At 39.8% G+C, this 14678-nt stretch overlaps 2 protein-coding genes across 3 annotated transcripts in view; one reads left to right on the forward strand and one right to left on the reverse strand.

Annotated features, from left to right (window-relative positions):
* Window positions 1-3281, forward strand: part of LOC106805702 (selenoprotein S-like) — a 4844-nt gene extending 1563 nt beyond the window's left edge. For both annotated transcript variants that reach the window (XM_014807404.1, XM_014807405.1), the window contains exons 3-6: window positions 936-1042; window positions 1209-1292; window positions 1648-1717; window positions 2293-3281. In XM_014807404.1, the coding sequence (XP_014662890.1) occupies window positions 936-1042; window positions 1209-1292; window positions 1648-1717; window positions 2293-2381 (350 nt within the window). In that variant the 3' untranslated portion in view covers window positions 2382-3281. The remainder of the gene's footprint in view (window positions 1-935; window positions 1043-1208; window positions 1293-1647; window positions 1718-2292) is intronic.
* A 2581-nt stretch (window positions 3282-5862) lies between these two features.
* LOC106805707 (lysophosphatidic acid phosphatase type 6-like) overlaps window positions 5863-14678 on the reverse strand; it is a 15065-nt gene continuing 6249 nt past the window's right edge. The window contains exons 3-10 of the mRNA XM_014807409.1: window positions 13674-13802; window positions 10866-10996; window positions 10461-10549; window positions 10123-10290; window positions 9590-9752; window positions 9211-9294; window positions 7889-8057; window positions 5863-7158 (exon numbers count right to left, since the gene is read on the reverse strand). Of these exons, the coding sequence (XP_014662895.1) occupies window positions 6988-7158; window positions 7889-8057; window positions 9211-9294; window positions 9590-9752; window positions 10123-10290; window positions 10461-10549; window positions 10866-10996; window positions 13674-13802 (1104 nt within the window). The 3' untranslated portion in view covers window positions 5863-6987. The remainder of the gene's footprint in view (window positions 7159-7888; window positions 8058-9210; window positions 9295-9589; window positions 9753-10122; window positions 10291-10460; window positions 10550-10865; window positions 10997-13673; window positions 13803-14678) is intronic.

A 14678-nucleotide genomic window follows, 5' to 3' on the forward strand; every position in this document is an offset into this window, starting at 1 on the left:
GACAATGTCTCAGACTGGTTAGGTTGTCCAGCACAAATTCTGGTTGTCTCGGACAACCGGACAATGCTTATTTCGAGCACTGCACTTGGAACCCAGTGAAAGTGAAGGTGCTGTGTGTCGTAGGTCAAGAGAGAACAGTGGAAGCATGTTCAGGATGCCTGTTCATTTTTGTTTCTTGCCAATTCTGACCTGGACTGGCGACAATCCTCCCAATCAAACCCATAATGCTCATCCTCACTTCTTTTTCAACTATATAGCTCAATAAAGCATATCAATATAAAACATATCAGAGATACACCTTGCTCTAGTACTATAGCCCTCGTACAGTTGCCGCTGCCTGCGGCAACTGTACGCGGGCTATAGTACTAGAGCAAAGATACACCCATCAGCAGGGCACGAAATTAGCACCAACCCACCGGCATATGCCGGCAAATTATTTGGAGGGCCCGGTAACGTTGACAAAACACCAGCCCTCAGAACCGGTGGTTTCAGCCGTGTTAGCGAGTACCTACATTTTTATTTATAGCATTAATGAGCAAAGAGCCTATATTACTGTTTTACCTGAAGGATATCATGCCATGATTTATCAACATTTTACAAATTTGAAATCGAGAAAGCGTGAAACATGATATTGATTTTCAAACAAAATTTGTTTGGGCTGGTAAATTATGGTGAGGGCTGGTAAAAAATTGCTGTTACCAGCCCTCTGGGCCAGTGCAAAAAAATCTGAATGTTGTGCCCTGCATCTAGCATTACATTGTGGGGTATTATTCATACAATCATAAATCTACACTTTCTGTTAGGGTTATATGATAATATGCTATACACAGCTAGGATTGCATGCCGTTAAGCAGAACCTACACTTATATGTATTTACCTCATTCCTTGGTCTGAGTAATTTTGATTAATGTTAATTTAAGTAAATAAATGTTTAGATGCTGGCACAGCTCAATCTAGACAGGAAGCCATGGAGGCTGCCAGAAGACGCATGCAAGAGGAGCATGCGGGAGCTGCTGCCGCATGGCAATCACAGCAGGCTGAGGTAATGTTATACTTGCTGAGCTATATCGATATGAAGTACCATCGTAAGGTTAAAGTAATTTTTGAGTCAATGTGACATTAACCAAGGAGTTGTCCCAGGAGTTTTAAGCTGGTCAAGTATTTGTTGCTAGGCCTTTATTTGATGTTACCCTTATGTGCCCATCTAGAAGGAAATGGTAAAGAGACAGGAGAAAATCGAAGATTGGGAGAAGCATACTCAAGGTCTTGGCTACAGATCGAAAATAAAAAAGGTAGTTTTACTGTTATCTCTTAATAGAATATCAGGGTTAGAAATTGAGATTTTTTGCTATGGAGCAAATACTTGCTGCCAGAGAAAAAAGGCAAGGAGCAAATTTACTCACCCAGGCAGAATCGTTCGTGATTTCACTATGGTTTATTAGAAATTAGTTGGCAGCAATTATTTGCTGCCGACGTTGAGAGCAGGCAGCAAACTGACCCTTGTAGGCAGTAAAACTGCTGCTTGCTGCCCTTCATTTAGAACTCTGGAATATGTAGATAAGAATATATATGTGGAAGTTTTTATTCTGTCAGATTTTCCATTCAAGTTGATGTAGGGTTTAAAAAATCATATTGGTATTATTTCAGAATGATGAGAAGGCGTCACCGTCACAGCCCCCACCAAAGTCTACAAAAAGTAAACCACTTAGAAATAATGGTAAGTGAAAGGTAATTGTATATAAGAAATTATAGCTGAATCAATAAAAGCTGAAAATTAGAGTTGATTCTACAAGATGATGTTGACCAGAGAATTTCCCACAATGGTGAGTCTTGCTCTGTGGCTTAGAATCTGGTTCATGCCCAAAAAAATCGTATCACTCACAAACTTCTAGTCATTCAATCATCCTCATCTGCCTATTTCATTTAAATTTTTAATTTGTCAGGAATGTTCATGCAAGTGATAGTCTGCAGATGGCGGGTGCTAAAAATGGAATTGCGCACAATTTGTAAAGACATCACGAATTCTATTATTCTAATTACTGTACGCCATTTACACTATGAAAATAATGTTTAGAAATGTTATTTCAGTATTTAAATGTGTTATAAGTTGTATTTAAAACATTGCTCATTGTCTTCTTACATGCTTTTAAAGTTTTACATGATAAGTTAATATTTAAGTTGAACTTATTAGTGATTGTTTACCATTGACAAACATGAATTTTTTTAAATGATTAGTTTTGATACAGAGTTACCAACTTATTCATTCTGATTTTGTTTTTGTTTTCGTGACAGATTACTCACCTCTGGCTGGTGCTGCAGGGCCAGCATGTCAAATTACTTTTGGTCGCCGTGGTGGTGGAAGTAGAGGTGGAGGTGGATGAGGTTAATGCCAAGATTCCCACTTAAAGATGTAGGCCAACTAGACTACATCTGTCAAGTGAGGAATTGCCTAGCCAAGATATTGTCCATGTACAGCAATATTATTGTATACCACTGTGTATGCTGCCACCAGTGCAATCGCTGAAAATCTGTACGTGATCAGTCACCAGTAGTGACCATCACATTGATAGCAGATTAAGAATTCAGATTCTCACGTGCTATTTACGTTAAGAATCCAATGTGGGATAACTATATATGACGAATGGTGCCTCACACTTCACACTACTCTAACTCAACTAATTCAAAACTGTTTCGAGATCACATTATCAACAATGACACAATCAGTAAAATACCTTGCTGATTGACACACATCAAAACGCCATCGCTCTATGCTTTGGCCCAAGAGTCTGCACCCATAAGTCAGTAATTTTGTGAAATAATTATATTTCAAGGGTGTAAAAGGTTCTGCCATTGTTAGTGTGTGACCGCTTTATCTCACTCGCTCTAGTGATATAGTGAGGTTTATCTCAGGACAAACAGTGACAGACCCTCATAAGGTTATTTATGCTACAGCTGAGGCCTTTAATGCAAAGTGCATACATGGTGCAAGATAATTATTAAGATACAAAGCTGACAACACATTAATACCTGTGTAAGTTGCCATGTTGGGTAGGGTGTGTGTATTTATTTTCACAGTGTGTGGACATTGCTTTGTCATCATATTCAACATATAGAATGGATATTTATAAGAGCCAGTGTCGTTATGATAATAATTTAAAAGACACAAATCATTCATGAAGTGAAGAGTGTAAAGGTCATATGTACCCACTCTATACTGAATGCTATCTAGCTTTGTGACTTTGACATGAACGAACACAATAAAAGTGCAGTGGACTAATCGATATCATTCTACGTATTGTTTATACAGATTGAGCGTAATTTTGCGGCAGTCGTACACTATACAAGAGTCGATTAGATATATCAGCTGATTCAACTTAAGATACAAAATGAAATGAAGCATGTGATCATGGTTAATGTGCAGGTATGATCGAACAGTTGTATTTTACAGAAATTGTGCTACTTCACATAGTACAATAATGCAGCCAAGTCAATTGATATCATGTCCTGTATTTGAGGTGGATTTCAACCAGTGATCTTTTTTCCCTTTTTTACAGTAATGCATGTGATACAGAATGGAATATATAATCTCTATAAATTTTAACATGGTTTACAGGAACATAACCCTTTAGTTTTAGCACTGTGTACTAGTGTTACATTCTCTTAACAAATAACTTGGTACATAACATATATATTAGGTTCAACTTTTCATATTGCTTCAATATGAAGGAATAATACATTTCTCTTATGTGTCCTACACACAAGGTCACAATAGGCTTTTGAAATCGATTGGCTTTAATCTATTCAATCAATTCTAATCTTCGTGGGCGCCTCCTCCACTACAATGGAAAATTAACAGGTCGCATGTTTCTAAAGGCAATGTGCCAAAAAGCAGTAATATAGTATATACAGTAATATATCTAGTAAATGTAACTATGTACTTGATGTAATCCTGCACACCCTTCTAGCAATTCTAATATTCGCGTGTAGCGTGCTACGTGGACAGGCTAATAATATGTGTGAATGAACTATTTCAGGATGCAAAGGAGGATGCACAAACGTTATAATATAACATTGACGCTGCGCTCTCATAAATAAGTTACCTATTGTTGCTGCCTGACATCGAATTAGTTTAATCTGAATCAGCAATTCTAAATAATATTACTTTATTGTCGTTTCTAGAAATGGCTGCATAAACACAAACAAGTGCCGCATTAGCGACAGTGCTCATCTGAGGTCTGCTGCTCTACTGTACTGGCCTTCGTTTCTGCAAAAGGTTGAAAGCCTGTTCTATCGCTAAACCGGCTATGTCATCATCAAAACTGTGTAGCATAGGTATTAACACTAAAACTAAACCCTAACAATGCATCCTACTTCATAGCTGCTCGACTGTCTTATATATATTCGTGTCATAATGTATCACTAGGCCTATAGTTGCCGCGAGATGGCGCGTGCAAGTGTAATCAATAATCAAAGATGGCATCGCCCTTCGTGCATTGGTGATAAGTCAAGACAGTAGAGATAACCTAATTCCATTGAGTTGCTGAAATGTACAGGCTAAAATCCAAGTATATTCAGGCAGGCGACAATTTCGCTCAGCTGTGAGTAATAAATTAAACACATCTGCATTGCAGGTGTGCATGTTTATTAGAAAAGTGCCAGTTCACCCCCATGCATGAGTAATGGGTTGCCCCCGGGTTTTTGCCTACATTTCGGATGACGGTAGCCACGCGAGCATTCAGGGTGCTATTAATATACAGACTGCTTTAGAAAATAATATGATTTAAGGAGTGTAAACCTTGTTCAACAAACTTTTATCTTTGCAATTGAACTGCAAATGTAGCCTCACATCCACACAGGTATGGGCTCTAATAATAGCAAAAGCAGTTCAGTCCTTTGTTAACAGTCAACAAATCCACGTGGAACCCTCCCTTTCAGGGTCAAAAGGTTATCAGACACTTACTCTTCGCACGTCAGTGGAAAGGACATTTCATGGTCCTTTCAATAAAGTTATAAAAATGGTAGGTCAGCGCTGAAACAAAAAAGTTTTTCACTCTGTCCATTAGGCCCTGTCCTCAGAAAATGTCTGATATCTGACCTTTCACCACTGCCCTTTGAGCTGTGACCTCCAATTTCGCACTGGTGATGGGTTTCCTGCCCATCACACTATACACCGAATATTAAGAGCATAGGTCGAGCCGTTCAGATTTGTGCCGCAATTCCGTATTTCCTCCTATACCTTAAGTTAAGGGGGAAATATTCCCCCTCCGTTTACACATTTGTCATCCTGAGTCCTTTTCACGATCCCCTCCGACGTCCCGAATATCGTGACCGTACGTCGAGCGGTTAAGATTTGTGCCCAACTGTTGACGGACGGACGGACAATCATGCGATTCTACAAGCTGCATCCGACTTCGTCAGATGAGCTAAAAATGCGAGCAAGCTCGCATCAATTATTACGCTGCCACTTTTGGACTACCTAAATTAGCAACTTGCAAAAAAGGACGGACCAGCATCTCAGAATGTGGTAGCAATTAATTAATTATGAAGCACGTGCAGCCACTCAACGAGGTAGACATGTCCCATAGACGCATGCCTCATACCCAAAGTCACGAAGCATACTTTAATTTTTTGTCAGTAAATTATTAGCAGAAGGCAACATGAACTTTTGAAACTGGCCCTTAAGTGATGTAAACTAATTTTTTGCATCCTGTGAGATATAGCAGACGGCCAAGGCCGATATCCGACGACAGAAAGAGTTGGTCGAAAGCACTTATGTGAAGTTGATGAATTACACAATCTCCCGGACCTTCTAGAATGGTATACTTTACTAAACCTACACAGCGGAAATTAACGGAGAACGTATGCAGGTTTACGAACAATAATTTATACAATTATCACACAAGACAAGATCCTCTCGTCATCCTACACGCACGAAGTTCGTTAGCTACCTGACTAATGACAGTGAGTCTCACTACTTAGTGAAGTTAAAATTAACTGTAATCAATGGCATTATAAACATGATTAGTAAGAATACAATTACTAAATGCATCTAGACTGTCATTTTACAGGGGATTTGAGATATTTACATAAAACCACTTTTTAAATGATACTCCATAATTTAGTAGCAATTTCTCACTTGTATTTCTTCTCAAGACAGCTCTCTTGCACTAATAAGATATGAAGGTTTGGCAGGTATCATCACATACGCCACCTGTAGAACTAGAAGGTATATGCATTTCTGACTGAATGAACACCGCACATTTTAAAAAATTGTTCACAATAAATATCACACAATTACGTATCATGCTGCTCCTGCCTACCACTAGACAATACTGCTGCAAAACGAAATGCTTAAAAAGCATGCCTTTCTTCAACAATCAAAATGGAGAAAATGAGCTTTTAAATATTGCATGCTGCCAAACATATTTGGTAAATGTGCTACATAGCGACCATAATTTCACATTTTTCCAGTTGAAGTTCCGACTATTACCTACGACCATGTATAATAAAATATATTTCACTCATAAATGCAACTACAGTTTTAACTGTGAAGTACTTTACAATATCACAATAACAACAATCAGACCAACCTGAATTATTTCTAATTGAGCAGATTAGGTTGATGGCTGTTTGCATGCATGAAATTAACTTTTAGTATGCTGTAATAAAAATTGGACTACAATATACTCGACGAGTATTTATCCCAAAAAGGAACGTTGGCATCAATGTGACAATGTGTGTAGTCAGACAATCTTGAGAGGTGTATTATTACGATGAAATTGGCATCTGCGTACATGTATGCATCTGTAACAAGTGCCCGAGCCTAGAGAAAACCATCGACATTATTTTTCCCCCCTCGAAACTAAAGGGATCTCCTGTTCCACTGTACTTGTACAGGCCCGACACTCTTCATAAGAGATGTCCGCCTATTGCTAGTTTAGCTTATAAACACCTATCCATGGGTGGTGAGCAGGCCCTGAGCGATGGCTACACACCGGTGGGTCGCACGTATGGTTGCTGGGCAGCCTGGCTCCTCGACTCTGGGTTGGAACCGCACAGCTTGTCCCACTTCTCTGCTGTGACGTAGTAGCGTGACACAGTCTCCTTGAACTCTGATATCGTGCACAGCGAGTCCTTGCACGTTGGCAACTTCTGAACCTATAATACAAACGTCACATGGTTTCACAAGACTTTTGCTTTCAGCTCTACGACAACAATTACTATTGGAACAGTCAGGGTTCTGCCCACGGTGGGCGGCGGTGGGCGGGTGTGCCCGGCACTCGCGGTTGCCACCCGGCACTATATATCTCCGCCCGGCACTAATTTTTGATATAAAAAAAATGAAAAAAAAAAGTCTGATATATATGGGCTTTTTATTGCTCAGAATGCAGGAAATTGAGTTTCAGACTATCAAAAATCAAAAATGCTCAAGGGGGGCATGCCCCCGGACCTCCCTAGATTGGCTTCTCGCCTACGCGCTTGCTAACTGAATGTGCCCGGCACTAAAAAATCATGGGCAGAACCCTGACAGTGTATTTGGATTTCGCTGTACAATGTAAGATAATTTGATTACAGATACGCATACATTACAGATAATATACTATGTCATTTAATTACAGATATATACATTACAAATCCAAAATTATTGCTGATGCAACAGACTTATCTTCCCTATTGTTATCTGCCTAATAACAAGATCAAGCAACACAGAGTCAGCATAACAAATATAACGGATCAGTTGTCAAAACTGTTGCGTCAGTGATAATGTTGGATTCATATCGTAATTAAATGATCACACGTGCAATTATTCCAGCGAGATACAGAATACATGTGACGCCACCGCCTGTGGGCATCCAGACGAGATATAACTATCTGAACAAAAACTCACCTCGCCGAGGTATTTCACTTGGACGAATGCAGCCTTGTCTTGGCGGGCGTACGTTTCGATTGCTAGGTCTGCGCAGTATGGTGGCCAGCCATCCTCCGGTATTCCAAGCGCTATTAGCAGTCCGTGTATGGTGGTATCATGGCATGAGTACAATTGCATCTTATATGTTCTGAGAAAAAACAAACAGATGAAATTAGCCTTGCCAAGTAGTACAATAGACCGCCGTCTTCGTATCTTCTGATGCCACACGCATTTATTATATGATAGCATGCAGTGGGCAGGGGAATCGGATTATACATTTTCTCTGAACTGTGGCAGCTTCACATCAACTTTGACCACCTTCAAGCAATGGTAAATTAATGACCAGATAAATGATACTTGTTGCCAAAAACTTCGTAAAGTTACGATTAATTTTAAGTCTAATGTTAATGTTAAGGTTAATTTTAATAGCGTTGCCAGAAACCAACTTGAACTAAACTTACTTAAGTGAAAACTTACGATAACAGGAACTTCATCACAAGGCTGCTGATTGGATGGGAATCGATCACAAAATTCAAATTCATACACATTTATTGTACATCACAGTAATTTATGCATATTATGATGGCTAACCACATATAAATAATATTTGATGAAAAACGACACGGTCTTGAATTTATTCTGCACCAAGGTTCTGCACAACAAGACAAATTCTCACACTGTAGCAATTCTCACGAGACGCGAGAGTCGTGTGGTCAGTGCAAAAGTATTTAAAACAAGAGAACAAATGCCATACAGCATTTGTAAATGTTTTGACACTTTTGTTTTGCTTCACGATCGGTAGATAATTAATGTTTTTGACGTGTTTTTTCAAGAAAAAAACATGATATTACTCATTAATATAAAATATAATATCACTATAATTGTAATTCTTAGTCTAAATGTGTTATTTTCATCTTAATATTAAAGTTAAGGGAGGGTCTAGGATCTCTTAAGTTAAGAGAAAAGTTACGAGAATTTTTAATTCTCTTAACTTTACGAAGTTTCTGGCAACGCTTTAAGAGAAAAAGTTAATGTTAAGGTTAATGTTAAGACTAATTTGTTTCTGACAATGGGCCCCAGAACTTTAGGCTAATGATAAACTTACTGAAAGAAAGACAAAAGCCTTTCAATACAAACATAACCAAGCAATTCAGTGTACAAGTATTCTAAACAAACACAACAATTTTAGTGACAAACTGTGTCATTGTTTACAGTTTTGAACTTTTCTATCATCCACACTCGCTTTTCACATAACACGATACATGCACAGTGCAGAGCACAACGATGTGATCAACACTTACCTTTGATGACTCAAGCTTTTAAATACATTCTTCGCAACCATGGTGAGCAAAGGTCCCACGCCCATCTGTAGTACTAGATCACCCCTGCAAAGGCAAAGTCACACAACGTCAATTACAGGGCCAAAATTGCAAAGGAACTTTTGCAAAAAAGGCGCCGAATAACGAAATCGTTTCACGGCCTTTATTCATTTCCATAAAACGTTTAGAGTTCCAGGTAAATTAGCTCAGACTTTATGAATAAGAACGTCTGATATTGGTAGGCGCAGGTATTCATTTGGTTTTCGATTCTCGGGGCAAACTGAAGCTTAGGGCACAGTGACACGATGTGAATTTTTGTTAGCTTGTATATTTTGTTAACACGTAGTTCAGCTACGCTTACTGATCAGGCATCCCTCCACACACAAACGTGAGCATCTGTGATGCGTATCTGGTGATTTTCTCACTCCAGCATTTCAGATCAGGTGGGATTTCCATCCCGTGCGATTCGGCGCAGGATATCAAGTCACGATACTTGATAAAGCTCAAAAGATCAGCAGGAATACCTGTATAACAAATCAGTTTGCTACAACATATATTCAACTGTTGGTTGGCAAAAATAGTACAAACAGCTATCTGAATGCGTCACACATTCACGTCATACGTGCTGCACAAAGGCTGCTTGAGCTAGCTCAGAAATGATGATGGAAACTCTTCTGTTACCTCTCTCTCTCTCTTCACATTTTCCACCTTCCCCTTTCCTTCTCCACATCTCTGGCTATTTTCTGGCACATTTCTTATTTGAATAATATTACATTACGCTGCATTATTCTGTTAAATAATCAAGTTTATGACATTAACTTCACATACTAAAGATTTTGGCATTGACCTCCACAAGAAATACTTAATCTAAGAGTCATATTTTGAAGTGCTTACCAATAAGCTTAGCTACTGTTTCTCTATCCTTCCTGTGACCAGGTATACACATGTCAGCTAACATGGGAGCTGTACCTACAGTCTGCATTGCATTTAGAGCAGGGCAGAAGTTGGTATTCGGGTATAAATTCTCTTCTTTTGATGGGCTTATCTCGATTTCAACCATGTCTGAATACAAACAATATCAAAACACACGGGGTGCTATCGCAGTACTTTACCATGATCACAATTCAATGTGACGTGGTTTCCTTTAATGAAATGCAGTTAAAACACTTTACATCTGCAGAAAAAATGTGGAATTCTATTTATTTTTTTATCATATACCAAGCCGTTTTTACCAGTAATTTCTCTACGTGGGTAGTCCAGTAGTCCAGCCAAAACACATCTTAGAGAATAGGCTGTTCTGTTGAGATTACTTGATCTGGCACTGGAAGATGAAAGCTAACTTAATATGGAAGCAATTCTATACTAGTACATACATGTGTCTATCCAAATTAGCCCTGATAATTTATGTACAAACTGGCTTGCTCTAATTTTAAATTCACCAAACAGAGACTGTAAAATACACAGAGTTTTGTACTGGAAAAGAGGTGAAAGGATGAGTAGATGGAGACAAAGAGATTGAGGGGACGGAGAGAGGGTGGTAGGAAGGAAAGCAAGAGACAGAGAGAGAGAGAGTACCGGGGGCCAGACATTTCCTTACATTTCGATAAAAATTGCACACTACATCCACAAGTGCTTACTAGATCTCTCCAGGTTCATATGTGGGACTCAAAAACGGTACTTCCTCTACGTATCGTTTTCGAAGCTTTTGGCCAAGTGTGTAACCTTGACTTTGACCCAGTTTAGTCAGCTGCCCAATGTAAGCACCACCCTAGGAAAACAAGGAGAAGTTATAAATGCAAACAGCAATTGTCTTTCTTATTGGAATGCTATTGGATGCTTATTGAATGCTATTAGCACAAGTTACCATTACAGGGCGTCAAGTGACAAGTGACGCTCAAAAAATAGGAAAATAGGAATTTAAGATGTGCAAAAATAGGAGGAAAATAGAAATTTTGGTGAGAAAATAGGAATATTTGTTGCGTTAGATGGCATCCCAACACTCCTACAGCCATCCCGATCCACCACAAATGGTTTTATTAATATACATATTTGGAGTTACATCACATGCGAACAATATTTTGAGGTTTTAATGAGAAATGCATGTTAAAATTGATAAGCAGTTTATACATGCATAAGCACCCATACATGTAGACTACTCCAAAATAGTATGATGTACATGTATACATGGGCAGATCTGGCTTTTTGAAAAAGGGGGGGGTCCAGTAAGAAATAAAGGGCACTTTTATAAAAAAGTGCCGAAGGCAGCTTATGCGACGTGTCTATAAGGCACGTTGCCACTTAGAGGGGGGGTTTAGGGGGACCTCCCCAAGAAAAATTTTAAAAATTGGTGCATTCTGAGAGCATCTGAGCAGTAATTTTGATGTCTAGAACGCAAGATGGAATTCCAAATTTTTAAGCAGAACATGATCTTTTATGTGTTTTCCCTTTTTTGGGGGTAAAAAAGGGGGGGCCAGACCGCCTGGACCCCCCTCTGGATACACATACCACATCCAACTGAGAAACAACTTTACTGAAATAAAATCTGTGATAGTAAAGAGTATATTACGTTAATTTAAAGTAAGGGGTGGGGGTCTGGGAGTCCTCCCCCAGGAAATTTTTGAAAATTGGGTCACCTGAAATGTAAATTCCTGCATTCTGAGAAAGATACATACAATTCTGGATTCAGAAAAATGAAAAGCCCTCAAAAATATGAAAAAATAGGAATTTGTCCAGAAAATAGGAGAAAATAGGAATTGCCCAGAAAATAGGAAAAAATAGGAATTTGTCCAGAAAATAGGAGAAAATAGGAATTGCCCAGAAAATAGGAAAAAATAGGAACTTGACGCCCTGCCATTATCATCACCATCATACCCATCACTATCAATCATCTACATCATAATCATCATCATTTTTCTCAAATAATTCCTTCGCTGCAACCTACAATCATCATCATCATCATCATAGGGGCGGATCGCAGAGGTGGGGTCGAGGGGGTCCGGACCCCCCTTTTATACCACAAAAAAGGGAAAAAAGCATACACACGCACGCACGCACGCACGCAGCGCGCGACCTGCGCACACATGCACCACTTCTCTTATATTGTCCTCCATAAAAAAATCTTGTTTAAGGCCGGACACACAGGCGACGCCAGGGCATAGCCCGACGCCATCGCCGATGGCGCATCGGGCGATGCATCGCCCGATGGCAACCGCGCAGTCGTGGACACACCAGGCGATTTCAATCGCGATGGCATCGCCGCGATTTCTTGCGCCGCGCAGTGCGCTTGGCTGATGAACTCTGATTGGCATGAATTGTAAAATCGCCCGATGCAATCGGGCAGTCGTGGACACACCAGGCGATGCCAACGCCGATGGCATCGGGCGATAATATCAAAACGTTTTGATCTGGCGATGGGGCATCGGCGGCGATTGAGTGGACACACCAGGCGATTTTCACGCCGACGCCATCGGCCGATGGCATCGCCTGGCGTGTCCGGCCCTTTAGCGCTAGTTTTTCTGATAAAGATTTACTTATATATATATATATGTAAGTTCGTTATAAAAACCTAGAAATTGGCAAAGAGGGATCCGCAGGCATCCGGGGGACCGGATCTGATAAATTTTTGCATTCTAGACATCAAAATTACTGCTCAGATGCTCTCAGAATGCACCAATTTTTAAAAAAAATATTGGGGGAGGTCCCCCCCCCCCCTAAGTGGCCTTCGGCATCTTTTTGCCGAGAAAAAGTAAGCAGGAAAAAGTACCCTTTATTTCTTCTTGGACACACCCTTTTCAAAAATCCTGGATCCGCCCCTGCATCACTATCACTACCATCACCAACATTACATCAACTGTGCATGAAGCAGTAGTAGCTGCCTTATTGCATCTATTTCTGTCTAAGCCAAGATATTTTTTTTGCATTTGACCCAAATTCCGGTCATGGGGTTAGGCTGGCAGCTGATGCCTTGGTTTGCAATAAACCAGTTCATTTGTGAAAAAATGTGAGCTGCCGGGTTGGTGGCAAGGAGCATGATCCAATGACGACCATTCTGGCATATTATAGCCCTAAAATAGTGGTCTTAATTACGAAATAGCAACTATGATTTCTAGGAATGCAATGACATGTCTAATCCCCGACACTATATCTATCACGATAGTTAGGCTACAATATATGATAATTATTGATACGTATCATGATATAGTCCATAATACAGCGATAAAACCGTTGCAATAAGCAATGCATAATCCGATTGGACTTTCAGTTGTTCCATTTTGTAGAAATAATTTGGCAGTGTAATTGAGGTTATCTAGCCAGGGTTATAGCCCAAGGATTAGGATCCACTGCTTTGAGCAACAGTAAACTATTTTAATGTAGCCAAAAGGAATGTCATAATTTAGTAGTATAGTTTCAGACATAAATCACTGTAGCTTACTTAATGCAAATACCTTGAATTGTTCCGTCTTGAAGAACTCTTCGTGTCTGGATTTTGGTCTTGGGCCACCTTCTGTGCTGACAAGTAGCACGGGAATCATTGTTTTTGGAAGATCATCTAGTTCTTCCTTATTCCACACATACTAAAATGCCACAATTAACACACAAAATTTACTCCGCAAATAGCAGAAATACGTTGCTAATTGAAGATTGCAACCGGTTCTATTAAGAATCTGTTGGAAGTTTCAATTTTAAGCCTTTCATCTCAGCTTCCTACTCCATTCTTCCCCTGTGGGACGACTCCAATTTGTAACTTTACAAATTCATGTGCAATTCATCAATTTTTAGTTGCATCATCGACCCTAGCTCTAGTACTATAGCCCGCGGATCGCTGCCGCAGGGCTATAGCACATTCTGCCATAGATGTAATCTAAGCAAATGGTCCAACTGATGTGACCAAAAATTTATCCCCAAAACGTAAAATGATCGAGCTTTTTAACACTTATCTATCAACATGGACATCTCACCTATCTTTTTGAACACTTCCACAACTTTACACCAGGTATTTATGCTGTTATTCCTCAAAGTCTTAGCACTACTGGTGTTTTGTTTTCAAATGCGGTTGCTCTGCGTATGTGTGCACGCGTGACTCTTCAGTGCTAAGACTTTGAGGAATAACAGCATAAATACCTGGTGTAAAGTTGTGGAAGTGTTCAAAAAGATAGGTGAGATGTCCATGTTGATAGATAAGTGTTAAAAAGCCCGATCATTTTACGTTTTGGGGATAAATTTTTGGTCACATCAGTTTGGACGCATTTTTGCTTAGATTACATACTAATGGCAGAATGTGCTATAGCCCTGCGGCAGCGATCCGCGGCTATAGTACTAGAGGCTACATCGACCCTAGGTTGTGTCCCACACAATGATCAGGGTTTCTGCCACGGTGGGCGGCGGTGGGCGGTGTGCCCGGCACTCCGCGTTGCGCCCGGCACTATATATCTCCCGCCTGGCACCTATTT

The sequence above is a fragment of the Priapulus caudatus genome, unplaced genomic scaffold, assembly GCF_000485595.1.
Source record: "Priapulus caudatus unplaced genomic scaffold, Priapulus_caudatus-5.0.1 Scaffold124, whole genome shotgun sequence".
NCBI lineage: Eukaryota > Metazoa > Priapulida > Priapulimorpha > Priapulimorphida > Priapulidae > Priapulus > Priapulus caudatus.